This window comes from Cheilinus undulatus, linkage group 8, assembly GCF_018320785.1.
Source record: "Cheilinus undulatus linkage group 8, ASM1832078v1, whole genome shotgun sequence".
NCBI classification, from domain to species: domain Eukaryota; kingdom Metazoa; phylum Chordata; class Actinopteri; order Labriformes; family Labridae; genus Cheilinus; species Cheilinus undulatus.
Genome location: NC_054872.1, coordinates 51,626,894 through 51,653,657, shown reverse-complemented (window position 1 = coordinate 51,653,657; position 26,764 = coordinate 51,626,894). Strand labels below are relative to the sequence as shown.

Below are 26,764 nucleotides of genomic sequence, written 5' to 3'. Positions count from 1 at the left end.
ACAAGGACTCAAAGAAGCAGACTGTGGAGTTAGAAGCACACTATTTTGAGAAAAGAAGTGAACAGAGGGACTTCTAAAAAAGATTTTTCTGTGCTCTTATGCTCAGACATGACAGGTTTATTTCAGAAACGGGTCTGTGACTCCTGAATATGCCTTTAAAAGTTTTTTGTAACACTACAATAAAATACAGCAAAAAAACAGAACAAACAAACTGGGATAGAAATTTCAGGTCATTGCCAAGTCCTAGATAAAGGGTGTCAAACTCAAGGCCCGGGGGCCAAATCCGGCCCGCAGGAGCGTGTGACTTTTCTATTCCAACTATTCCACCAGTATGAGGTCTGCAGATTTCCTCCTGTTTAAACGTGTGAAGTTTACCTTGATGAGTTAAAATATCTTTGTTAAATTATAAAAATCTGAAAAAGTAAAGAGTAAAAGTAAGTTTTTCAATTTTGCATCTCAAAGTTCTGACTTAAACTTATGATTTTGACTTTCAAGATTCACAATTTAAAATACCGAGTCATATTTTTTCCTTTTAAACTTGTGATTTCGACTTTCTATCTCATGTATTTGCCTTTTAAAATATTATTTTGCTTTAAAATTTCATTATTTTTGGCCTTTTGAACTAATAAGTTTGACTTTCTACCTCAGTCTTTGAGCCTTTAAACTTATCATTTCGACTTCTTTTCAGGATGATTTATAATCAGTGTTATTTATATTTTTATATTTCACTAATGTTGAAAATGAGGTTGACAGTTTATGTTTAAATGTCGACCTTGTTGGACTCTTAGTTTGGCCTAAATTCAGAATCTGTGATTGACTTTCACACTCCTGGCCCTCATTGGAGCAAATCTGGCCCTGGACTCATAAGTTTGACACCCCTGATCTAGATGTTGCTGACGTGAAAGCTGACCAAAGGGTCTGTTTTCACATCGTTGAGCACCCATTCACCAAAACCTGCTGCTTTGTGATTGGTCAGTACTCCGTGGACTACAAACAGAAACCAGAGCTCTTCTTATACTGGTCCTGGTGATTGAAGTTTATGTAGATCCTGTAAACCAGTGATACTCACCGCGTGGCTCATTTGTGATGACTTGTGGCTGTTTTATGTCTTCATTTCAAATATTATTCCCCAAGAAAACCTGAAAAAGGGAAACTTTGGCCTCAGAGATGATCTGTTGGAAGTCACATTAATCAGTTGTTTCCAGACTTATACAGTTGGCTTTAATTGCCAACCTTAAATTCTTTGTATATTTCCATTGCACTTATTTGCCATTTTTTCCATTTCTTCCACTGTTTGTGTCTGCTTTAGCCACTTCTTTTTGCCACTTTTTTTTCCATGTTTGCCCCTTTTATCCCATATTTGCCGTTTTTTCACCAGTTTTTGCCTTTTTTATCTTGCTTTTGGCAATTTTTTCTGTTTTTTTTTTTTGCCATTTTGTGCCACTTTTCGCCTGTATAAGCTGTATTGCCATTAAATCTCAATCTTTTTCCCATTTTTTCCACTCTTTTCTTCTTTTTTCCCATTTTTCCTACCTCTTTGCCCATTTTAGTCACTTGTACACAATTTTTTTTTTGCCCAGTTGTTTATTTATTTATTTTTTAACCATTTTTGCCACTTTTAATTCAATTTTTGGTTACTTCTCACCCATTTTTGCCACTTTTCCCTCCCCATTTTTTCTCTTTTTTACCCATTTATGTCTGCCCCATTTTCACCCCTTTTTGCTGAAATTTGACCATTTTTGAACATATTTTTAAAGCCACTTTAACCCCTTTTTTGCCACTTTTCACCTCTTTGTGGCCCTTGCAAAGGCATTTTTTGATAATTTGGCTCGTTGGTTGAACACCGCAGTAACACTGCTGTAAACAGAGATGGCATTCATGTGGCTCTGACTCATGGTGCGTTGTCTCCCAGATGCTCTATTCGTGGACCGGTGCGTCACTGATGATCGTCCTCCTCTGTCCTGTACGAGGACACCTTGGACAGATGTGAGCATCTATAAGAGACTTTCTGTTCAACAGAATATCTCTGACGCACACTCAATGGCTTGAATCCCATTCCACCTCTACTAATGCATCTCTCCAGCCTGATTACTGCTCTGATTTCTGCTCCCCCGGTACAGTTTGTCTTCACGGACCTCCGTGGTTAATTGGAGAGAGCGGCGCTGAATGGGAGCAGTACGTTTCAGGGCCACTTTACACAGACTAATATCTGTGAGAGACGGAACAATCCATGCAGCTGTGAGGAAAGAAAAAGAAGGAACGCTGATGAAAATTGGCCTCTGGCTGTGCTGGAGGAACCACAATGGAACAATAATTGGCGCTCTAATCGCAGCTCATCAGGAGGAAAAATCTTGATGTTTTGGGTGAACAGCTCAGTGATTTAGTGTCAGTTATAAGGTTAGTAAAGAGAGACAGAAAGGTTTTATATTTGAAGAGCAGAGGACAGCACTGACACGTGGCTCTACATGTCAGAAGTCATCAAACACTGGGAGTTCTCCGATTAAGAGATGACAGCAACCCTACAGTCAGAGCTGTACTATAGTCTACCCTCTCTGTTACTGAAGGAACATTGGATGAAGCTATGTGAAACCACAACTCCAAAAAAGTTTGGACACTGTGTTAAATGCACACAAACACAGAAGTCACTTATTGTCATAAACCCATTATCTATTTACCATAGAGCAGAAACAATATACAAGAAGTTAAACTGAGACATTTTAACATTTCATGAAAATATTAGCTCACTTTGAATTTGATGGCAGCAACACATCTCATAAAAGTAGGGACAGGGCCATGTTTATCACTGTGGGCAACTCCTCTTCTTTTAAAAGTAAATGTCTGGGAAGTGAGGAGATCATTTGATGGAGTTTAGGGAGAGGAATGTTGTCCCATTCTTGTCTAATGTAGGATTCTAGCTGTTGAACAGTTCTTTTTCTGATGTTCCAAATGTTTTTTGTTGGTGAAAGGTCTGGACTGCAGGCAGACCAGTTCAGGACCCGGACTCTTCTCCTGTGAAGCCGTGCTGTTGTGACGGTGTGGTATGTGGTTTAGCATTGTTCCTGACAGAGACGTTGTCTGGATGGGAGCATATGTTGCTCTAAAAGCTCTCTCTACTTTCCAGCATTGATAGTTTCTTTCCAGATGTTAGAGCTGCCCACGCCATAGGCACTAATGCAACCCCATACCATCAGAGATGCAGGCTTTAGACCTGAGCCAGGAGAACAAGCTGGATGCTCCCTCTCCTCTTTAGTCCACAGGACACGGCGTCTGTGCTTTCCTCTGACCACAGAACAGTTTTCCATGTTTCCTCAGTCCATGTTAAATGAGCTTTGGTCCGGAGAAGACGGCGGTGTTTCTGGATCCTGTTCACATATGGCTTCTTCTCTCCATGATCCAGCTTTAACTGTCATTGGTGGATGGCACGGCCAACTGTGTTGATAGACGATGATTTCTGGAATGTTCCTGAGCCCATGCAGTGATTTCACTACAGAATCATGCCTGTTTTTAATGCGGTGGCCCCCCTTCAGCCTCGTCTGTTGCTCTCAGAGATTTCTCCAGATTCTCTGAATCTGTTGATGATATTATGGACTCGGGACGAACGATTTTGGAAAATTCTCAAATTGCAATTATTTTTTCCAACATTGCAATTGTGATTCAATCTGTGATTATTTTTTAACCCTTTCAAGCCAATTGGATCATATTTGATATGCACTTTTTTGATACCTCTATTTAATCAAAATGATTAACAGTTTCCTAAACAAACTTTTGTAGACAATCATATAAATGATAAAAATGTCCTCCAGTGGTTTTTCAATTTCAAACAATTCCTAATGTATCAAATGTGGTACAAACATGGCTATGTGAAATTATATGGCTTTATTTCTTTTTCTGGATTTCAGTTATTCCATCTGGATTTCAGTTATTCCAACTGGATTCCATCCAGTTTTTATTTCTGTTTAGTTTTATTTTTTGTCTATATTTGAGCTCTAAGGGTTAAACAGAAACGCGTTACACTACTAGTTACCATAAAAGTAACAGAGTCCCAACACTGGTCACTGACCTGTTGACAATTAACCTAATTGGGTTCATAGCTGTTTTTCATTAGTACCACTTACTTTTCCAGTCTTTTGTTGGCCTGTCCCTACTTTTTAGAGATGTGTTGCTGCCTGAGATATTAAAACATCTCAGTTCAAACATCTATGCTGTTTATGTTCTGTTGTGGATAAAATCTGGGTTTATGAGATTTTACACAGCCACCCAACTTTTTTGTAATTAAAGTTTGTAGCTTCAAGTGTTGGATACTTAAAATGTCCTTGATGACCTTTTATTCCTCATGCCTCACCATGTTTTAATCCTGGAGGACGAACCCTCAGATCCGGCTGACTCATCTCTAAAGACTGAAACGGCTTAACAACAGTAACAGCTTATTCTAGCCTGTTAAATGGTCTGATTTATTCTAGCCTGTTAAATGGTCTGATTTATTCTAGCCTGTTAAATGGTCTGATTTTTGTGTGAAGTCTCTCAGTGTTTCTGTGAGCTTTGTCTTTATGCAGCATGTATCCACAGCAGGTCAAACTCTCTCTCTCTCTTCCCCATGAAAACAAACACACCCTGGTTCTGCACATGAAGGCTGCAGGAGGAAATAAACGGTGGTGGGTCAGTGACTCCGTCCCTCAGTGCTCTGACATTTCAGCGGCAGGAGTGCGCCCGCCCGTCCAATAAGCGCGTCTGTAAATGTCATCCTCTGACACAAGGACACTCGACTGCCGCTTGCCGCTTTATTATCTGACTCTGTGACCCCGCCCCTTCTGACATCACCATTTTACATGTCATCATGGCTAAAGCGCCTGTTTATTATCAGATCACTCACTCAGATCCTGCCTGTCTGTTTTTTCTCACATTAACCTCCTGAGACCTGAGCCTTTATTGGAGAGCATTTTTATTTTCTCACACTTATTTGTGATAAATGCATCCTGATAAGTTAAAACAGCGATACTCAACCTGTGGCTCTGGAGCCACATGTGGCTCTTTTGTGATTATTTATGGCTCTTTTATGTCTTAATTTCATTTATTATTCCCCCAGAAAACCTTAAAAAAGGGGGAACTTTTTTTTTGTCCTTTTTCATCTCTTCATCCATTGAAGCTACGCTTTGCCGCTATGTTCCACTTTTTTCCTACTTTTTTTGCCCATTTTTGCATCTTTTTTTTGCAACTTTTTACCCATTTTTTCCACTATATTTGCAATTCTTATCTCATGTTGCCAGTTTAAGCTACCTTTTGCCATTGAATACCACTTTTTACCTACTTTTTGCCAATTTTGCCACTTTTTTTGCCACTCTTGACTGCAACTTTTTATCCATTTTTTGCCACTTTTTTTCCCATTTTTCCAATTTAAGCTACCTTTTGCCATTAAATGCCACTTTTCCCTACTTTTTTGCCCATTTTAGACACTTTTTTGCAACTTTTTATCCATTTTTTTTACCACTTGCCCTTTTTCACCATTTTTTTCCACCACTTTTCATTTGAGTCACTTTTCACTTATTTTTTGCCATTTTTTTTGTCACTTTTCACCCATTTTTGCTACTTTCCACCTTTTTCTTCCCATTTTCACCCATTTTTGTTGCGTTTTGACCATTTTTGCCACCTTTAACTTTTTGATTTTGCCACTTTTCACCACTTAGATTGTGGCCCTTGCAAAGGTATTTTTCAACAATTTGGCTCTTTGGTTGAGTGGGGTTGAGTAACACTGAGTTAAAATATCAGTCTTGTAGAACAGGAATTTCTTTTCTTTTCCAAATCCCCCAAAATTCCATTCTTAAACATATTTTTTAAAATATCTAATAAAAAGTACCAAAATATTTCCTTAGATAGTCCTCAAATCTTCCAGTGAAATTTCCTTATAAAGCCTGAAAAATCCAATTAAATATTTCCCAAAAACTCCATGCAAATTCCTGAGAAATTTCAAGCAAATATCCCAAATATTAAAGTAAATTCCCCCTTAAATTTCTTGGCAAATTTCAAAAACATTCTTCAAAATTCCATGAAAATGATGCAAACAACCCAAACCCCCTAAGTTTTCTAAGAAAAATCCTGAAATTTCAAAGGACAATCCTGAACCCCAAATTTCTAATCCAGTTCCCCTGAAATTTGGTAAGAATTTCAATCAGAGCCCACATCTCACCCCCCTCCATAGACCCTTCTGGAGCTGTCACTTGCTCTTCTGTCTTGGAGCAGTTTGAGCCGGTGTCTCTCTCCACACTCAAAAAAATTGTAACTCAACTAAAACCTGCTGGTTGCCCCACTGATGTTATCCCTCCTTGTCTTTTCAAAGAGGTGTGGGAAAGCATTGGTCCTTATGTTCACATGATTGTTAACAGCAGTATGACATCAGGCACTGTCCCGGCTTGTTTTAAACAAGCTGTAGCTGAACCTTTGATTAAAAAAACCTAATTTAGATTCCTCTGTACTGTCTAATTTTCGACCAATCTCGAAGCTTCCCTTCATTTCCAAAGTTTTAGAGAAAGCTGTGCTCTTACAACTGCAGTCTTATCTAGATGTTCATGGCATTCTCGATACTTTTCAGTCTGGTTTTAAGGCTGTTCACAGCACTGAGTCTGCACTTTTAAGGATTTTTAATGATCTTTTATTGACTGCTGATTCTGGTGACTCAGCTCTTTGAATGCTTTTAGATCTAACAGCTGCTTTTGACACAGTAGATCACACACCTCTCATTGCTCGTCTTGAACACTGTGTTGGTTTAAAAGGTACCATCCTAAATTGGTTCAGGTCCTATTTGTCTAATAGATCCTTTCAGGTCAGACTTGGAGACTCTACTTCTTCTTGTGCCCCTCTTTCATGTGGAGTCCCACAGGGTTCCATCCTAGGCCCTGTCCTGTTCTCCCTGTACCTTCTCCCTCTGGGTTTGATTTAAAAAAACATGGTATATCCTACCACCTGTATGCAAATGATACATAAATATACCTGCCTTTAAAAAGAAGAGATGGCAGCACAATTAATCATCTGCTAGACTGTCTCAATGAAATCAAAGCCTGGATGGCCTCTAGCTTTTTAAGTTTTATTGACAGTAAGACTGATATCGTTGTGTTTGGCTTCAATGGAAACACTGTTCCCTCGCTTGTGGACCAGGGCCCCGTTCCTCGTACGTGGTTCAAATAATCAGAGTTATGTCCTTTCAGCCTGATTTAATTAACGTGATGATTGAAGGCTGGCTAAGTCCGTTCCTCCACGGCTGAATCGCGCTAAATCAGTGTCGTTAATTGGAACCAGACATGAGTGATCAGGATACTTGTGCGTGCCCGTTCTACATAAAAAGGGAGCAGTGTGGATCACAGAAATCACGATTGTCTGTCATAATTCATGGCGAATAATAAGGAAAGCGCGACATTTTTCACACAAACAGAGCAGCAAACAATCATAGAGGAGTTTGAAAATTACAGAAACATTGTAACTGTGAAATCCAACACCTTGGCTGCAGCGAAGGCGAGACGAGCAGTTTGGCAAAGGACTGTGGACAAGTTAAATGTGCAAGTAAGGAATATGTAGGCCCAGTTATGCATTGCTGTATAAGGCAATAGCCTAGGCTATTAATTTGAATGTGTGTTTGCCGTAACCTCGTAGCCTAATGACTTAGATTAATTACTTTCTATCATTAATGAACCTTGTGTATTTTCTAAAGGTACTAGTAAGCATACTAATTTGCTGATAATATGTTTTATACAGCCTAGGCTCAGATATCTGTTGTTATATTTATATATTGTGCACTTTTTATCGCATCATATAAAACAAACCCAAATGTCAAGCAAACTTGGGAACAAGTTAAGTAAAACACAAGAACATTCTTCAGTGTGGTAAGGGAATATCATCTGTTCCATGGTGCTGAATTGGAAATGTTCCTTGTATGTGCCACTCAAAAAAAAACGCAATCCTACACAAAGTTTGAGTGACAGTGAGTGCACGGCTGCACCAGGTAGTATTGGCCCTATCAGCTGCTGCAAATAAATAATGCCTTAGCGACTGAAACAGTAACGCTCATACAAAAAAATCATCAGAAAATGATCAAGGATCCTGGTGATCTCGGATCAGTCTTTCCCTATGTGGCACGGATTATTACTGCTCCTAAATCGACTTGGTCTCTCAGGAAGGGAGCTTCCTTTTTTTCTTTTGGGGGGTGTGTCTTTAGATCCAGCTCCTTGAAATCAACCTGCCCTGGAGCAGGTTTAAGTTTATTGATCTGTTGCTATAGTGATTTAGCTTAACCTGCTTCAAGGCACGGAACAAGCCTGACTGACATCAGGTTATCCTGAAATTATCCAGCTAACTGAGTTAGCCAGGTACGAGGAACGGGCCCCCTTCTACCCTATGTTAAACCCACAGTGTGTAATCTTGGTGTGAAGGTCGACAGTGATTTTAAATTGGATCACCAGATTAATTCTGTGGTTAAATCCAGTTTTTATCATTTGAGGCTTTTATCCAAGATTAAATCGGTTTTATCTTTTAACGACTTAGAATGAGTGATTTACGCGTTTATTTCTACGTGATTGGACTACTGCAGTGCACTTTATATTGGATTAAACCAAGCTTCCATTGCACGTTTACAGTTAGTCCAGATCACCCCCATTCTCGCTTCCCTTCACTGGCTCCCCGTTAATTTCAGAATTCATTTTAAAATTGTAATGTTTGTTTTTAAGTCATTTAATGGATCTGCTCCCAAGTACATCTCTGACCTTTTAGAGGTTTACACCCCGTCTAGATCTCTGCGATCAACTCCGTCTTTTTGTTCCAAAGTCTAGATTAAAATCAGAACGTCCCCCACCTTGCCTACTTTTAAATCACATCTTAAAACTTATTTTTATTCCTTGGCTTTTAACTCAGCATGAGAGTTGTGTGATCTGCTGTGTGTCTTTTATCTGTTTTTATTTGCCCTACTGTGTGTGTTTCCTTTTAAGCTTGTTTTTAGTCCCTGTGAAGTTTTTATGTATTTTATGATGTTTTTTATGTTCACTGAGGTTTTTACTTGTTTTAGTCACTGTGCAGCACTTTGGTAAAGGTAATGTTTTGTAAAATGTGCTGTATAAATAAAGTGGATTGGATTGGATAATGTCCCCATATACTCGTGAATGCATTAAAAAAATTGAAATAAATTCAAAACCACGAAACTCTCCGAAATATACAAACATATCCTCTTAATTTCAATAAAAATACTTCTATAACGTCCAAGCAAATTCCCTAAAATATCCAAAAAGCAAATTATCCCAGCATTTCAAGCAAATACCTTCAACTTGGACGGACATTTTTCACATCAATTGTAATACTAAGAAATGATTGCTATAATGTAGGAAAGCCAAAATGTAATGTGCTCATATGTGGATGCAGGGTCTTAGGAGGTTAAAGTGATGTTTAACCCCTCACATGCTGCGTAATATCAACCAACAGAGTCCAGAGCAATGTGGGTGTAAATATGAACTTCTTCTTTATTTCCTTTGATTTTATCAGTCCTATCACTACGTTTTTGTTCTGAATAAAGTGAATGCCATCACTTACTTCTCCATATTTTCCCTCCATGTTTGAATCTTTGACCAATCACACCCAGTGCTTTCTTCCTCCCTAATCTCCTTGTTTCTATGGCGATGAGTGGTCGGGGTCTTAATAGCCACCAGCCTCCATCACATGCTCACACCTAGCTTTTAATTCAATCATCTCTAATTGGCCTCTTACAGCTTTTTTCATTTCTCCTTACACAAAGCAGAGAAGTGAGCTTGACCCCCTCAGCCTCCTCTCTTCCTCCTCAGTCCCTCTAACGACAGGCTGGGACGAGGCTTTCATCACCCAGAACTCCTTAAAATCAAAGGAATTTACATAATTTCCCTTACATTGGGAAGATTATCATAAATGTAGAGAGGTAAATAAAAAGGAGCTCAGATGCATCAGATTTACGTAGCGCTGTAGGAGACATGCAGCTTTTAACAGTAATCACTGCTATAGAAGTATTAACCCTCGGATCCTACTACGTCCATTTTGAGGACATTCATCATTTTTATCATCATTATTTTGAGTTGATAGTCACATTTTTATAGATTGAGGCATCAAATTTGGCCTAAGTTATTTTTTTTCTTAATATTAAAAAAAACAAACAAACCTGTGTTACCCATAGAACTCTATTGATGCCAAATAGCTCCATCCATCCTTGTTTGTCCAAAATCTGGACAATAGACTTCCATTAAAAACAGATTTTTGACTGTGTGTCTGTGGCACCAAAACAACATATAGCAACCTTTTGAAGGTTGCTATATGTTGTTTGAAGCGTGTTTGAAGTGTGTTTGAAGCGTTACTTCATCCACTAAACATCATCAGAATAAAATGAAACGATTTGTGCCTCTAGATATGGATGTCTGAGAGTGGGCTTCATGTATCAGGAAAAGTTTGTGTGCTCCTGCGTGTGTGCTCGGGTGCGAATCTGCATCTTTGTTTACAGCCGGACATCCTGGAAGTGGAGTGTTTAGAGTCGAAAATGCTACTGCCGAGTTCTGCAGTCTGGGACAAAGAAAGGGGGACATTTGGACAATTTCAACTTTGCCCTCACTTCATAGCAAGTGGATGGACATGCATGAGGATGCACGGGTCCTTTCCATCAATAGGAGAGAATAGATCACATCTCAAATATGCAGTAAATTTATATATGCACGTAATGAGCATAATCACGGTCACATTTTGGTTAGAGGTGGAAATGTGCGTTCGTGATTCATATCCTACATATTTCCTCTGATTTTTCATGTCTGTACATAAAATAAATGTAACATGAACAAATGCATTCACTCACATATGATTTGGTAGAGGAGGGGGCTCGAGAAAAGGATGGTAAAACTGGCGTGTTTTTGGCTCCGATAGACTCATCTGTTCAACACGGACGCTATCTCACTGAATCCAAGTCATAGGAGTATAACTGGGGTAAAAAGGGTGCAACATTGATTTTTTTCTTTTCTGTTTTTTTTTTTTTTAGTGGTCAGGGTTGAAGTTGTTGAAGAGATTTGAGTCAGTGAAAGTAAAAAAAAAAAAAGGTTGAAAAATGATTATTTTATTAACAGTTTTCTGTATGTCCAGAATATGGACAAACAAGGACAGATGATTACAAACAAACAAGGACAATTACAAGGGAGCGAGGGTTAAAACAGTGTAAAAATAGATCAGATGTATGCTTTATTACATCTAAAAGCACTGCATTCTAAAGGTTACTGCTTTAAAAGTGTGAATTTTAATGTTTGTATGATAAACTTTGTTTTTGTGTTCATCTACAGGAGCTGAATGAAACTAAACAAAAACTCACATTGCAATTTTTTCCTCTCTGATATACAGTGTATTAAAAAATGACTAAGCCCCTCCCCTTCACTCTCTCCATTTTTATGAAGCTCAGCGTTACTTCATGCAGGACATGGAACTCATCTGCACAGCTTTGATAAGCTGATGGCCAGCTGATCCTAATTATCACCTCCCAGCTCCCATCACAATCCCAGCCAATCACAGCTCTTTCTCTCAACACAGTGGTGTATTTAGATGTGGCGTACTTTTACTGTCTCTCCCTCAATTCAATGCTGAATCAGAGCACTGGCAGCAAGTGTCAGCATCTTCTTTACATTACTCTGATGATATGACTGTCGTCCACAGGTTAATAATGTTGGAAGTTGTGAAACTACAAATAAAACATATGAAATGACATTAAATATTCTGTACGCAGAGTCATACACAAAGCATACTGTCAGTATGCTCCAGAGATCCTGGAAGAGATGGGACAAAGATCCAGAAGGAGATCCATCACCGCAGCCCTCCACAGGTCTGGGCTTTATGGCAGAATGGAGAGATGAAGACTCTCCTCAGTGACAAATTTGGAGCTTTATGTAAACTCTCAGCAGTTTTCAACAGTCTGAATACAGTTTTTTTGTTTCAGTAGACTTGCAACAGAAAAAAAAAATAATTTCAGTTTTCCCTTTGTCATGGTGGGGTACTGTAAGAATTGAAATGATTGTTTTTTTGGACTTCATCACAAGAAAGCTGAGAAAGTGAGGGGTCTGAATACTTTAGGAAGTTATCACTCTGCAGCTTTCTCCTATAAGAACACACACATGGAGGAGAGGAAGAGGAGAGGGAGGAGACCAGGTTTGATGCATTGTTTGTTCAGATTCTCCTCCACGTGCCTCAGCTGTAACGGGTGGTTATTTGTGTTCCTGTTTCCTCCTCTCATCAAGTTTCTTCTTTCTAACTTTCAGCCACTTTTGCTCATTCTTTGTGTTTCCATGGCAGCTGCACGCTCCCTTGTTAAGGCCATATCAGTCTCAGCTCTCGGGTGTCAGAGGAGATTTACATAAAAATAAAGCTCTCCTCCAGCACATCTGCCACCAGCAGCAGCGTTAGTGTCAGTATACAGGCTTCATTTCTGCAGGAGCTTCTTGTTACAACATGAAGTCACATTGTAAATCTGACTAAATCTGCACTTAAACATTTAGTTGTGAGGTAAATGAAACAGCAGGTGGACAGTGTTTGATGAGTAATGATTTACAGTTGAGCATACTTCTTTTTATTCCACATTAGTTTGCTTTATCCTGCAGGAGTTTGATCACAATTGGTGATTGCAAGATGAGATGAAATGCAGTTTTCTAGGACGTCTTGGTCTTTTCTATCCGAGTTTGAATTACGGACTCATGATGACCCTGTTTCTGTGTCTTTCCTGCTCCTCAGGTGTGACAGGTGTGGTCCAGTTAGACGAGACTGGAGACAGAGAGACGGACTTCGCTCTGTGGGACATGATGGACACCAACACCAGCACCTTCCAGGTAAATCTACTCATGTTAAAGCTAACTCCTGTTTGAGTACCAGTGTCCTTTCCTCCTTCCTCTGTCGTTCCACATTTAAAAAGACAAACTGGTACCAAAGAAGGAGGCGAACAACCAGCTCTACTGAGCTGAGCCGAATGATCTGGATCTCTTAAAAGAGATGGATTTCTTGGTACAACGAGAGAGACTGGATGATTATAATTCAACCATGACAGAACTGGACTGAACCAAACCAAACCACTTTGTGGAGATGGGCCCTGCACTCCATCCAGACTTTAGATGGAGGGGTTTTGATTCCTGCCTGCTGCCGTGTCTCCTTTTTTTTTTTTGAAACCTCAGAGACCCTGCATGCACATATGCACACATTACATTATTTCTGCTAGTAGATTTTTTAAATGACTGTGTAACACGTCTGTTAGAGTTTCAGTCATTTGCTGTTTGGATATTTTGGGGAATTAATTTAGAAATTAGTTAGTATTTTCATGGAAACTCTGGAATATGTTTGAATATTTTAGAGAGTTTAATTTGAAGATTTAAGCAAATTTGCTTTGAATTTATTTATTTATTTATTTGGCATTTTCAAGGAAATTTGGGATATTTGTTTATATTTTTTTGGGAATAGGATTGGGAATTTGGGAGTTTGGGGTTACCCTTTGAAATGTTCAGAGGTTTTCATGGAAATTTTAAGGAAACTGTCTGGATTTTTCCATCATTACATTGAATTTTGGGGAATATTTTTTTAGTTGTTTTTAGAATTTGCTAAGAAAAATGCTTGTAAATTCTAAAGATTTTACATGGATTTTTTGGGGGGAAAATTTTTAAGCAATGTTTTTAATTTATGGTATATTTTTACTGAAAGATTTGAGGACTATTTAAAGACATTTTGGGGTACTTTTTACAGGAATCTGGAAGGATTTTGGAAAGGCAAATTTCCAAGACATCCCTCTTCAGAGACAAGGTTGAAGTTTTAACTTCTTTTCCCAGAAATGTGGGAAAAACTAAAAATGCTTTCCAAACTAAAGATCAGGTCTCAGTAGGATAATACTGATAATACTAATAGGCTTAAGAGTGAAGAATGTTTTTATTTCTGTACTCTGAATGTGTGCCATCGTCATAAACAGCTCCAAACTTGGACTTCTGGTTGAGTTTCTTGACGCAGAAATCACCGACCAGGGGAGTTCTGGACTACTGTGTGATATTCTGATGATCTGCAAAGAACCAACAGTCCTTCTCTGTGCTCTGAGGCACAGTCATGTTGGAATAAGGGCCTTCCCCAAACTGTTGCTACACATTTAGAAGCATAGCATAGACTCATCCATGTGACTGCCAACAGAGAAGATGATTGGTCACTGAACAGAAATGTTTCCACTGCTCCACAGTTGGTGTGCTTTTCTCCCCTCCATCTGTGAGGCTTGCATGCAGCTGTTACCATGGAAACACATCCATGAAGCTCCTGCTGTAGTTTTATTGTTTACATTAATGCCAGAGAAAGTCCAGAACTCTTCAGCTATGGAATCAGCAGAGACTTGGAGACTTTTACCCATGAGCCTTAGCAGTCGGTCTTTTGCCTCCATTGCACTCTGATGGCAACAGTTGCTATGGTGAATTGGTCCTCAGTGTTAGCTAATCCCTTTCATACACTTCCATACACATTTACTCACAAACTGAGGTTCAGTGTTTGCCTACGGACGCAGCAACATGTGACTGCAGGAACCAGGAATCAAACCCACAACCTTCCTGTCCTGGGACGACTGACTCTACCTACTGAGCCCCACCTAAGATGTTTTTGGAACATAGAAAACCCCCTAAATTTAACCAAATATCTGCCTATGCTTGGACTGGACCTTAGACGTATCAGAAGTATCTGATGAAAAGCATTTATTTTACATCCTGAGAATGTTGTTTTTACCTGGAGTCAAAGAAAATGTTACGAAGTTCAGCCACTGTGGAGCAGAAAAATGATTTTAATGCTGTTTTTTTCATCCTGTCTGAGTTTGGTGTTAAAGGGTCATGTGGAGAAAAAGGTAAACGAGAGATATGAAACAGAAACCTGGAAAAGGCATCAGTCTCTAATCGAAGAGTCAGAGAGATGAAATGTCTGACCTCCGCCCACTTGCTTCAGGCTTTTTCACATTAATAGGTCTCTTTAGTTGTCTCGTTCTGTTCAGTTTCCCCGTCGCATTTTTCTCTCTTTTCATGGCTCTGTCTAATCGTTTCTGTCGTAGTGTGGAGGTGAGACCATCGCTCTGTAACAGTTAATCCTCCCTGGGCTCAGAAAGGATCCATCCAAAGAGACTGAAGTGTTTTAGTGAAGAGTCCAGGTTAAAGTCCCACCATTAAAGTGTCATATTGCTGTAAAATATCACTTTTACTCCAGGTTTAGAAGGTCACTGGTTCCTAAATGGTGAGCTAAGACATGATGGTGAGTCTGGAGGCAGGTCTAGATGTACCGTGGTTGTTTCTTTAACCATGCATTATTAGTAGAACCACACAGCAGTTAAAGAAACGGTAAAATACAGAAACAAAGAAGGGGGCTGGCTGCTTAATGTGGACAAAGTAGGATTGTAAAATAGTGACGGTGGCTCTTTAAAACTCACACAAATCATCAGAAAAGAACCACACGTTGAGTGTCACTGGGCTAAAGTGTTTAATACTCATGCAAAATCATGATTTGTATTTGTCAGAAAAGGACCGTGGAAAAGTTCATGTAAACACAGATGGGATGCTGCAGGGCACCTAAATAAACACTTGTAGGCGCTGTTCTTCACTCCTGCACATCTGCATACAGCTGTTAAAGTGTATTAGTGTCACTGAAGTCCAGAGGCCTTTTAAAAACAGTGCAGAGAATTTGGTGAGAGGAAGAAGCCGACCAAAAAATGGGTTAAAGTGGCAAAAATGGCAAAAAAAAGGGCAACAAATTCGTTAAAGTGGTAAAAAAGAGCATAAATAGTGGTATAAAGGAGTTAAAGTATTGCTGAAATTGCTTTAAATTGGCAAAAATGGGTTAACTGAGAAAGAAATAATACGCAGATGTTGGCAGAAATTGGTTAAACTAGAAAAATGGGCATAGCAAATAGTAAAGTGGGGTTAAAACGGGATAAAGTGTCAAAATGGGCTAAAAGCAGCAAACACTGGGGGAAAAATGTCAAAAAAAGGGCAGTAAGTGGCAAAAATGGGTGGGAAGTGACCAAAAACTGAGTTTATGGTGGCAAAGAAGGCCCCAAAGTGGCAAAAAAATGAGTGAAGAGTGACTAAACTGCGCAAAAATCTGAAAAAAAGGTGGGAAAAATGGGCAAAAAGGGGCAAAAAATTGCAAAAAGCAGGACAAAAGTGTCAAAAATGGGTGAGAAGTGACTAAGAGAAGTGGCAAAAATGGGCTCAAAGTGGCAAACACTGGGAGAAAAATGACAAGAAAGGGCAGAAAGTGGCAAAAATGGGTGGGAAGTGACTAAGAAATGAGTAAACGGTGGCAAAAATGGCCCCAAAGTGGCAAAAAATGAGTGAAAAGTGACTAAACTGGGCAAAAATCAAAAAAAGGTGGGAAAAATGGGCAAAAAGTGGCATTTAATTGCAAAAGGCAGCTAGACGGGTCAACAGAGACAACATTAAAGAGCTAAAATGGCAAAAATTGGTTTAGAAGTGGCACAAACAGGCAGAAAAAAGTGATGGAAAGAGTTTGAAACTGACAAAAGTAGGCTTTAAATGGTAAAAATGTGTTTAAATTGGTGGGAAAAAAATCATTAAAAGGATAAAAAATTTGACAAAATTGGTGTAAAGTGGCAACAGTGTCATTTTAAAAATATTCTTAGTTTTTTTAGGGCACTGGAGATCCCCTCTCAGTGCCTCACGACCCCCAAGGGGTCCTGACCCCAAGGTTGAGAACCACTGTGTTGGAAGACTTAGATTTATTCGTCATGTAACTATGTGCACCAAACTGTGACCACATACAAATACGTGACCCCCTAGGATTAAATAGAAGTAGGACGTCTGCAGGACTAAGCCATTAGTGATCTGGATCACCTCCTCTCCAGGTAAATCAATTCACCTGTGGTAAAAATATCTTTTGGTAAAGTTTAGGGAAAGTGAAAGTGAATCTTTAAGTTCTCAGAAAGGGGTGGAGAAACAGGGAATCTCCCATGATTCTCCTGTTCTGTTTTGATTTAGTTCTGATTGAGACTTCCCTGGTGGCGTGATTTACAAACTTTGCAGTAAAAACCAGACGTTTAACCCTTGCATCATGCTGTTTATGTTCTTTCAGATCGTCCTGGTGTATAACAGCTCAGAGGAGCAGCTGACCGCCATCCCAGGAACGTCTCTGCACTGGCTCGGTGGAGTTCACCCTCCTGATGTCCCCGTCTGCGGCTTTAAGGGCGACAACCCCATCTGCCTCACGAGTCAGTGAGCAAAACGAAAATACAATAAACCTGAATATGCACGCTTAAAACCTTTTCATATCTGTCCTGAATTATGAACAATAAGCTAATCAGAGTTTGTTTTTCTGGCAGAGACGATCACCATTCACCAGATGATCTCCATCATACTCTTCTTCATCTTCATGATGACCCTCATCGTAGCCATCTTCATCTACAGGTGAGAGCTGCTGGTGAGAGCTTCACAGAAAAATCTTTATGGCTTGATCTTGTTATGCCCCGTCTAGGGGTGGCCAGGACACAACATGAAGATGACCCAAATCACTCATCTCTCAAATTGCCACAACAACTAAAGTTCAAGCTTTTTAACGAAATTATAATTTATTGTCACAAATTTAAAGAAGTTCACAATAACAAAGGGCTCTGGATACCTCGGGGTGAAATTAAGAGAGCTAAGGAAGAGAGAGACGTTTAAATTAAACCACTAACAACGTAAATCAATCTCCCTGGTTAACTACTACGCAGAGATAAACTAAGAAATGTAACCCCTACCTTACCATATTACTTAAAGACTATTTAAGTTAACACTTTATGGAGCTTGGCTACGATGATGCTGTGGCGTGGCCGGTTGAAAGATGACTGAGATGGGGGTTCCCCCTGCGCCGCGGTGACGTCACTTCTCCTCCTTAAATCAAAGACGAGCTCCTCGGCGGCCTACCAGCTGTCCGCACGGGACCCAGATCAGCCAATCAGCAACCGGCGATGGCGCACCTAATTGACCAGATAGTTGTCTCACAAATGCTCCAGGCACAACCACATTAAAGAAAATAGATACAATATACTAACAAAACAGATCTTCTTCTCTATCACCAAACCGATATCCCTGTGTCTCTGCAGGAGGATGAAGCTGGAGAAGGAGCTGGTGGCTCAGCTGTGGAGGATCACCTGGGACGACATCCAAATGAGCAACATAGACAAAGTTCTGCGGAGCGGCAGCAGGATCACGCTGTCACTGGTCAGTACAGGGTTAAAGCACCTGTTAGATACCTGCCCTTTTCTATAACAACGACCAATACCACGCTCACTGCTGGTGTGTCTCCCTGCAGAGAGGCTCTAACTACGGTTCCCTGATGACCGCAGATGGAAACCTGCAGGTTTTTGCAAAGACCGGATACTATAAGGTCAGTCTGTGTGATTGTGTGCTAGAAGTCTGACATAGTGAAGGAACAGAGGCTGTAATCAGAGACGGTTTCATCTCAATAAGCAGCTCTTTCTCCTCTCTGTGTGAGCTCTCTCTACCTGCCAGGATTCTATTTTTACACATTTTTGACAAGATTCTAGATGGTTCCTAGGATTGAAGCACGTCACATTTCTTTTATTGAGCTGCATAAAGCTCACTATATTTTCTACCATAATTCAACTTAATTTATACCTACATGAGAAGAAAGAAAAAATGGCCCGGTAGTTTGAAGAAGAATGGTTTCTTTCAAATCTTTATTTCAGCAGTGGTTGAGAACATTTCACAGAAACGAGCTGAGCTTCTACAGAAGCATAAAAGGCCTGCTTTAAAAGATGTCTGCAGTAAGTGCAGCATTTCTTAGAGGCTTTTTAGTCTCAATATCCTAATTTTTACTTTTTTCCCCACTGCAATGTATTGATCTACGTGTAGGGCTGTCACAAATAGGTAACCAATAATATCCTGTAACTACGTGGTTCATAGTAAATGGTGGAAGTGGTTCTTTTGTCTCCACAGGTTCCTTCCAGATACACTTAAATTATAATGGGGATCACCTGAGATCAGTGAATGTGTCTCAGTGATTGGAGTATAAAGACCCCTGTGTCTGGAAGGTTTAGTCACTGGTTAGTCAGTGTTCCCGGCTACCATTGCACCAGAAAGACAAAAGAACACTCAGAGAAAATGTTACTGAAAAGTCTAAGTCAGTGGATGGAGACAGAAACATTTCCAAGGCTCTGAACATCCCCCAAGAGTTCAGTTAAATCCATCATGAAGAAATGAAGGAATATGTCACATGTGTAAATCTGCCTAGATCAGACCGTCCTCACAAACTGAGTGGGCGTGCAAGAAGGAGACTAGTGAGAGAGGACACCAAGACACCTATGACTACTCTGAAGGAGTTCCAAGCTTCAGCAGCTGAGATGGGAGAGACTCTGCAGACAACAACTGTTGGCCGGGTTCTTCACCAGAGCTTTAGAGAAAGACACTGTTGGAGAAAACTCAGATTCAGTCTGGACTAGAGTTCACCAAAAGGACTGTGGGAGACTCCATGGTCAAGAGGAAGAAAGTTCTTTGGTCTGATGAGACCCGAATGGAGCTTTAAGGCCTGAACACAAACACAACATCCTCACTGTGGAGCATGGTGGTTGCAGCATCATGTGGGGATGCTCCTCAGCAGCATCATGCTGTGGGGATGCTTCTCAGCAGCATCATGCTGTGGGGGTGCTCCTTAGCAGCATCATGCTGTGGGGGTGCTCCTCAGCAGTATCATGCTGTGGGGATGCTCCTCAGCAGCATCATGCTGTGGGGGTGCTCCTTAGCAGCATCATGCTGTGGGGATGCTCCTTAGCAGCATCATGCTGTGGGGATGCTCCTCAGCAGCATCATGCTGTTGGGATGCTTCTCAGCAGCATCATGCTGTGGGAATGCTTCTCAGCAGCCGGCCCTGGTAGGCTTGTAAAGGAAGAGGGTAAAATGAATGCAGAAAGATATAGGAACATCTTGGTCAATCAAGAGAATTACAGTTTAAGAGAAGATTTATTTTCCAGTCAGACAATGAGCGGAAGCATCCATAGAAAGCTACACAGAAATGGTTTAAAAACAACAAGGAGAATGTTCTGTGGCCGAGTCAAAGCCAAGACCTCAATCCAGTAGAGCACTTTCAAAGTGTGGGAGAGGGAGCCTCCTCTAAGAGAAAATAATTTTCTGTGGACCCCCGCCCATATGAAAAATACAATTTTTAAAATTTATACAACTATATTTTCAAACAGTTATGTGTCCTCTTTAAACTTTTTTGCATTTATAATCTATATTTTTGATATATTTGCGTCTGTCCACTACCTGATTACTATGCTCTACACTCTAATTTAGTGGGAATGAATCTGCAGTTGATGCAGGACTGCATCGCTGCAGATCATCCTCCACCTTCAGCCTTGCCTCACTTTTGATGATCATCAGCACCCAAACCTGCACTCGCAGAGACTGTCATAGTGTTTACTTCAGTGAGCAGAATCACACTGCTGTATATTGTCAGCAGGGCAGATTAAGGAAAGCCCTGACTTTAATAGTGTTGTCTTTAGTAACTATGAATCAGTCCAGTTTAACCCATGCGCAGCAGATGCTAGCAAAGCAAATCCCCTTTTTCCTGGTTTATGGTTCTGTGCCTCCCCTGAAGTCCTGTGGGGCCCCCCAGGGAAGGCCTGCCTCACACCCTGAAAACCGCTGCAATAGAGGATTTGTGGCTGGACTTGAATAGAACTGTTCAGTTCTGATCCCTGTACAACCTGACAGAGCTTGGGCAGTTTAGCAAAGAAGAATGGAGTCAGGGTCAGGGTCAAGGGTCAAGTCACTTATTTTACCTTATTTTTATTTAACTGACATTACTTTGTAGAAATCTGTTTTCACTTTTATGTTAAAGAGGGGTTTTTGGTAAAAAAAAAAAAAAAAAAGCTTAAGATATAAACAATGATTGATATCAATAAAAGAATAAAACATCCAAGGAGGTCAGTACTTTCTATAGGCACAGTATAGTCTTTCCATGTGTTATAATGTTAATCCACATGTAATGTTGAATAAAAAACTGGTAGCCAGACAGTGAAAATGTGAAACTAACCGTTTCACAGAAAAGGGTGGAAGTATTTCATTGGTTCCCACTACCTGTTCATAAGGAAATAAATTCAAATCAGGTTAACACAAATCCTAATTGTGTTTGGTTGAGAAGTCTAAAGCTAAGAAAACACTCAGCTGTATTAATTTAAGATAGGATTATGGCTGCAGTGAATGAATGATGTGCAGCTATCTGTGTTGACTCGACTCTTTGTGTTCTTCCAGGGCAACATCATGGCCATCAAATACGTCAGCAAGAAACGCATCGAGCTGAACAGGAAGGTCCTGTTTGAACTCAAACATGTGAGTGAGCCTCTCACAGCAACATCCACAAGTGATACAGATCCACTCAGGTCTTTGTAGGGAGTTTAGAGGGACGGGTGGAGGCTCAGAACCATCCCAGCTCCTTCCAGCTCTGGGTTGTTTGAGTATTATAAATATGGCTGGTAGGTTAAAATCTAAATGTCCTTCCCTTTACAGCAGTAGTCATCAATTGGCGGCCCGGGTGCCAAATCAGGCCCCCCAAAGCTTCCTGTCTGGCCCCCTGAAGATCATGAAATTTAGAAAAGCAGGAAAAGAAAATGTGGTTTTAAGAGTATCTTTTGCTTTGAATGTCTACAGCTGTTAAATCCACCTCAAAAGCAATAAATATTCAAATTGAAATTCACTTGTCAGCCATTATTAGTAAGTATTAAAAATGTGTTAAAAATGGCAAAAATGAATGAATAAAGTAGTGAAAAGGGGATGGAGAGTGACAAACATTGGTGGTAAGCGTCCAAATGTGTTGTGGAGTGGCACGAAGGGACAACAACTTGCAGGAAAGTGGCGAAAATAGTTAAAACGTGGCAAACCATTCATATTAAAGGAAAAAGGAGCAAAAAGTATACCAAAAATGGGTTGTGGAGTGGCAAAAATGGTGAAAAAAGTAGTGAAAAGTGGCAAAATAGATAAAGGAGTTGAACAAAAGGGATAAGACGGGCAAGAAAAGTGGTTGAAAGGAGTTAAAGAATGGCAACAAATGGGTTAAAGAGGCAAAAGAGGGGAAAAAAGTATCAAAAAATCGGTTAAAAGTGGCAAAATGGTGCAAAACTAGCCAATGGCAAAGAAGTGGAAAGGCAAGAAAGTGGGATAAAGAGTGATAAAATAACATAAAGTACCAAAAATGTTGCAGAAATGGCAGAATGGAGGAGGGAAGTAGTGTTAAATGTGAAACATGAGTTCACATTGGTGCTAAATCACAACTGTTGAGGGCCAATTCTCTGGGATTTTCAGAAGCCCAGCCAATTCTGTGGGCATGCCTGTCTCCTTGTGGTCTACGGTATTATAGATCGAGATAGATCTCACTGGCAATGCCTAAAAATGTCCTGTGTTTTGAAAGAAACTACAAATAATAATAAAATGATATGTTAATCAGAGCAAAGTATTGATTTAATTTTTCTTTATCTGAAAGTCCGGCCCCAAGAGACTCTGGCAAGACTAAATCTGGCCCTTGTGCAAATGTACTTGATGACCCCTGCTTTACAGGTTTTTGATCTCTGTGTTTTTGAGTCTCAGTTTTGGCTAAAAAATGAAGAAGAGTCAAAGAGGAGAAATCCAGCTCTGAAATGCACATTATAATGAAGTATAGGACAGAAATGAATAAAAACAAGGTGCATGAAACACTGGTGGACTCAGAGGAGGGCAGAGGAGTAAGTGCCCCCTTAGGGTATTAATGTTTGAATAAATATTGCAGCACCACCCCCTCTGATACACCTGTACATAGAAAAACACGAGTGAGTATTCTCTGAGTGGACAGAGTTTGACAAAGCACCCTGTTTGATGTCCTTTAGGTAGAGAAAAGTTGACAAAGTGCTCTCATTGGTCCCCTTTAAATAGACAATAAATCAGGGTTATTCAACCCTGCTCCACCAAAGAACCAAACTGTTGAAAAATGCCTTTGTGAGAGTCACAATCTAAGAGGTGAAAAGTGGCAAAAACCGATTAAAGTGGCAATAAAAATAAGTACAAGGTGGCAAATGATGGTCAAACAGTGGCAAAAAAGTGGCAACAAGGGGCAAAAAGGGGCAAAGTAGGCATAAAATGGCAAAATGTGGGTTTAAAAGTAGAAAAATAGGGAGAAAAAGTGGCAGGATAGGTCAGTAAGTGGCAAAAATGGGTGAGAAGTTACCAAAAGAAGAGTTACAGGTGGGAAAAAACGGCCAAAAAACAGCAAAAACGTGGCAAAAAATGAGTGAAAAATGACTAAAATGGGCAAAAATGTGAAAAAAATGGTCAAAAAGCAGCAAAGAGTTGCAGGAATGCTGAAAATAATGGTATTTAATGGCAAAATGCAGCTTAAATGGGCAAGAAGAGGCAAAAATGGCAAAAAAGGGGAAAAGAAATTCAAATAGCAAAAAAGAGGATAAAAGAGGCAAAAAACTGGTGGCAAAAATGGGATAGAAGTAATAAAAATGGGCAAAATGGCATGGTAAAAGTGGGCTTAAAGCAGTAAAAATGGGTTAAAAGTAAATAAATGTTGAAAATTAAAGCCAACTGTATTAATGTTGGGATTCAAACTGATTAATGTGACCTGCAATGGATAATTTCTGAGGTCATAGTTTCCCTTTATAAAGGTTTTCTGGGGGAATAATATTTCAAATGAAGACATAAAAGAGCCACAAATCATCACAACTGAGCCACATGTTGAGTATTACTGCTTTAAATGATGCATTGCCTCCAGGGTTTCCTTCCAGTGGCAGGGTGCCATCATAGTTGAAAAAACCTGAGAGGTTCCATGCCAAACAGTGGAGAATTTACTCCGATTTACTGCTATATTCCTTTGAATCAAGTGCATTTTCACTAAGGTCCTCCCTTGGTCATCTTTGTGAGATCAGTGGTGAAATAGTTCATAGTTCCTCGTCTGTTTTTACAGAGTTTTAGTTGATGTAATCAGAATAGAAAATGTTGAATCTTATCCAGGTTTTGTGCTTTCATGTTAAATATTTGACATCTTTTTAGTGCATCAGGTTCCCTTTTTACCATTTTCACCCCTTCCCCTTCAAATATCCCGGTCTGCCACTGGTTTAAACTTTAATCCCATAAATCAAAGTAATTCAGTTTCAGTTCAGTGTGTGTAACCCTCTGAGGTCTAAGCACTCACCAGCATGTTTTCGCTATGCCTATCTTTGTCATTTTACATCCTAGAAATGTGGTTCAAACACTTCTGTGATTGGCAGAATCTCATCTTTCACTTCTGCTCTCACTTGCCATCCCACGTGATTCAGAGCCGGAGTTACAGGGCCAATGAGAGAGCTAGGGCACATGTCGACACCTCCCACTGCGTCATCGGATGAATCCTTTGTCTGTCAACCTTTTCCCAACCAAATGACAATCTCTAAGGTCCTCCCTGTTATTGTATTTGCAAGCGAGTGAATTAGACCGGATGATGGCAAAGTGTTTGGCTGTTGCAGAAGTCTTGAAGCGAATCCTGAGAAGCAATGATGAAAATGACACTGCTTCATTTTGGTGAATATCGAATGCTTATGAAACCATACGACAGAATTTGATTTTAGATGTTTTCTGCACTCACTTATTATATTATTCACATATTCCACTACTTTTGTGAAGTCTAAACCTGTTTGAAGCACCAGAACATTTAGTTCACATAAGTGAAGGTGTTTTCACAAGAGATTCAAACATTTTCAGAGATTGGATTTCAAAATTCCATGCTCCCAACTTTGTGGGAACAGTTTGGGGATGGTCCCTTTCTGTTCCAACATGACTGTGCACCAGTGCACAAAGCAAGCTCCAAAAAGACATGGATGAGAGAGTTTGGTGTGGATCAACTTGACTGGCCTGCACAGAGTCCTGACCTCAACCCCATAGAACACCTTTGAGATGAATTAGAGTGGAGACTGAGAGTCAGGCCTTCTGGTCCAACATCAGTGTGTGACCTCACAGATGTTTCTCTGGAAGAATGGTCAAAAATTCCCATAAACACACTCCTAAACCTTGTGGAAAGCCTTCCTAGAAGAGTTGAAGCTGTTATAGCTGCAAAGGGTGGACCCACGTCATATTAAACCCTATGGATTAAAAATGGGATGTCACTTAGGGTTCATATGCCAGTCAAGGCAGGTGAGCCAATACTTTTGGCAATATAGTGTAAGTCTTTACACAGTCCTCTAAGACAAAAATGGACCTCAGTGTTCATAAAGCTGAGACTGTCCTGCATATTTTGATATAAAACTCAACTGTGTGATTTGCAAGAATCTTAAAAATGTGAATTCAAAGATAATGTATATATGTTAACCTGGGAGCACAAAAGTGCATAACAGAAAATTAGGATGTAAGATTAGCCTGTTTCATGATGATACATTATCCTGGTGTATTAAAAATAGCCACAGTGTATCTTTAATGACTGTCATAGAAAAATCAGATGTGTAATGAGCGCATGGGTGTGTCTGTTTCCAGCAGCAGGTCCTCTGTCTTTATTTGAAGATGCTGTAAAACTGACAACAGAACTCATTCATGATTTAGAGCCAGTTTGATAAATGAACAAACTGTCACACCTTTTCTAAAGTTCACTCTCTAAATGAGAACGCTCAAAGTTAGATCTCAAAGGAAAGAATGAAGTCCATGGACCAGGAAATGAACTCGCTCATACTCATTCATTTGTGTTTTTAGTGAGAGAGAATCTTAGCAGGTACGGGTTTGTATAAGAATATCCTGATTTATATGTTTTATTTTGTGTTTGTGTAGATGAGAGACGTTCAGAACGAGCATCTCACCAGGTTCATTGGAGCGTGCATCGACCCTCCAAACACGTGCATCATCACAGAGTACTGTCCCAGAGGAAGTCTGCAGGTACACGTGCTCACCTGTCCTTAATTCTTGGTCCGTTTGGTGATTAATGTTTGTAACAGCCTGTGTTTGTCTGTAGGACATCCTGGAGAACGACAGCATCACTCTGGACTGGATGTTCAAATACTCTCTCATCAATGACATCGTAAAGGTACGTTTATGCATTCACATCGTACCGATAATGTCTGATGACTCGACTCAGTGCTAAATTTAGAATGTTCTCTTTCTCACAAGAAAGCCTGCAAACAGAGCAGAAGAGTATCATTTTTATTAATGCTGTTTATTTTGTTGTCATTTTTCATATACATTTCAATGGTTTAAAGTTCTTGTGCACCATTGTTCAGTACAGATTTATTCATTAAGTAAATACCTGGATGTGTTTCATGCATTCACATTTATCTCCCACCCGTGATTTCTGTTCTGGATCCCCCTGTCCTGAGGGGAGCTGGGAATATTTTCTGGATGCTTTCTGTTTTTCTCTCTCTGTGTAGGGCATGGTTTTTCTACACAACAGCGTTATTGTCTCTCATGGGAAACTCAAGTCGTCTAACTGTGTGGTTGATAACCGCTTCGTCCTGAAGATCACAGACTACGGTTTATCCAGCTTCAGATCTGACAGTGACTCAGGAAAAGACGCTCATGCGTATTACGCTCGTAAGTCTGCTACCTTAACTCAGTGCACTACTTATTCTTTAGTTTACATTTTTTCAACATGTGGTCTGATTTACTGTAAGAACCGCTGACACCAAAAGGAAACTTTTCAGACCCTAATTAAACACACGATTTTTTGCAGAGCTAAGTTCTTCCTCCCAAAAACACAGCCCAATGGTTTTAGTGCTAACTTTCTGATCATATATGAGAACTCCCACAAA

General features: G+C 39.9%; 1 protein-coding gene across 1 annotated transcript in view; it reads left to right on the top strand.

Annotated features, from left to right (window-relative positions):
- LOC121513667 (atrial natriuretic peptide receptor 1-like) overlaps positions 1 to 26,764 on the top strand; it is a 155,327-nt gene that overhangs the window by 114,752 nt on the left and 13,811 nt on the right. Inside the window, exons 6-14 of the mRNA XM_041793565.1 lie at positions 12,748 to 12,842; positions 17,101 to 17,236; positions 17,348 to 17,432; positions 18,110 to 18,227; positions 18,319 to 18,393; positions 21,279 to 21,356; positions 25,791 to 25,895; positions 25,972 to 26,043; positions 26,384 to 26,546. Of these exons, the coding sequence (XP_041649499.1) occupies positions 12,748 to 12,842; positions 17,101 to 17,236; positions 17,348 to 17,432; positions 18,110 to 18,227; positions 18,319 to 18,393; positions 21,279 to 21,356; positions 25,791 to 25,895; positions 25,972 to 26,043; positions 26,384 to 26,546 (927 nt within the window). The remainder of the gene's footprint in view (positions 1 to 12,747; positions 12,843 to 17,100; positions 17,237 to 17,347; positions 17,433 to 18,109; positions 18,228 to 18,318; positions 18,394 to 21,278; positions 21,357 to 25,790; positions 25,896 to 25,971; positions 26,044 to 26,383; positions 26,547 to 26,764) is intronic.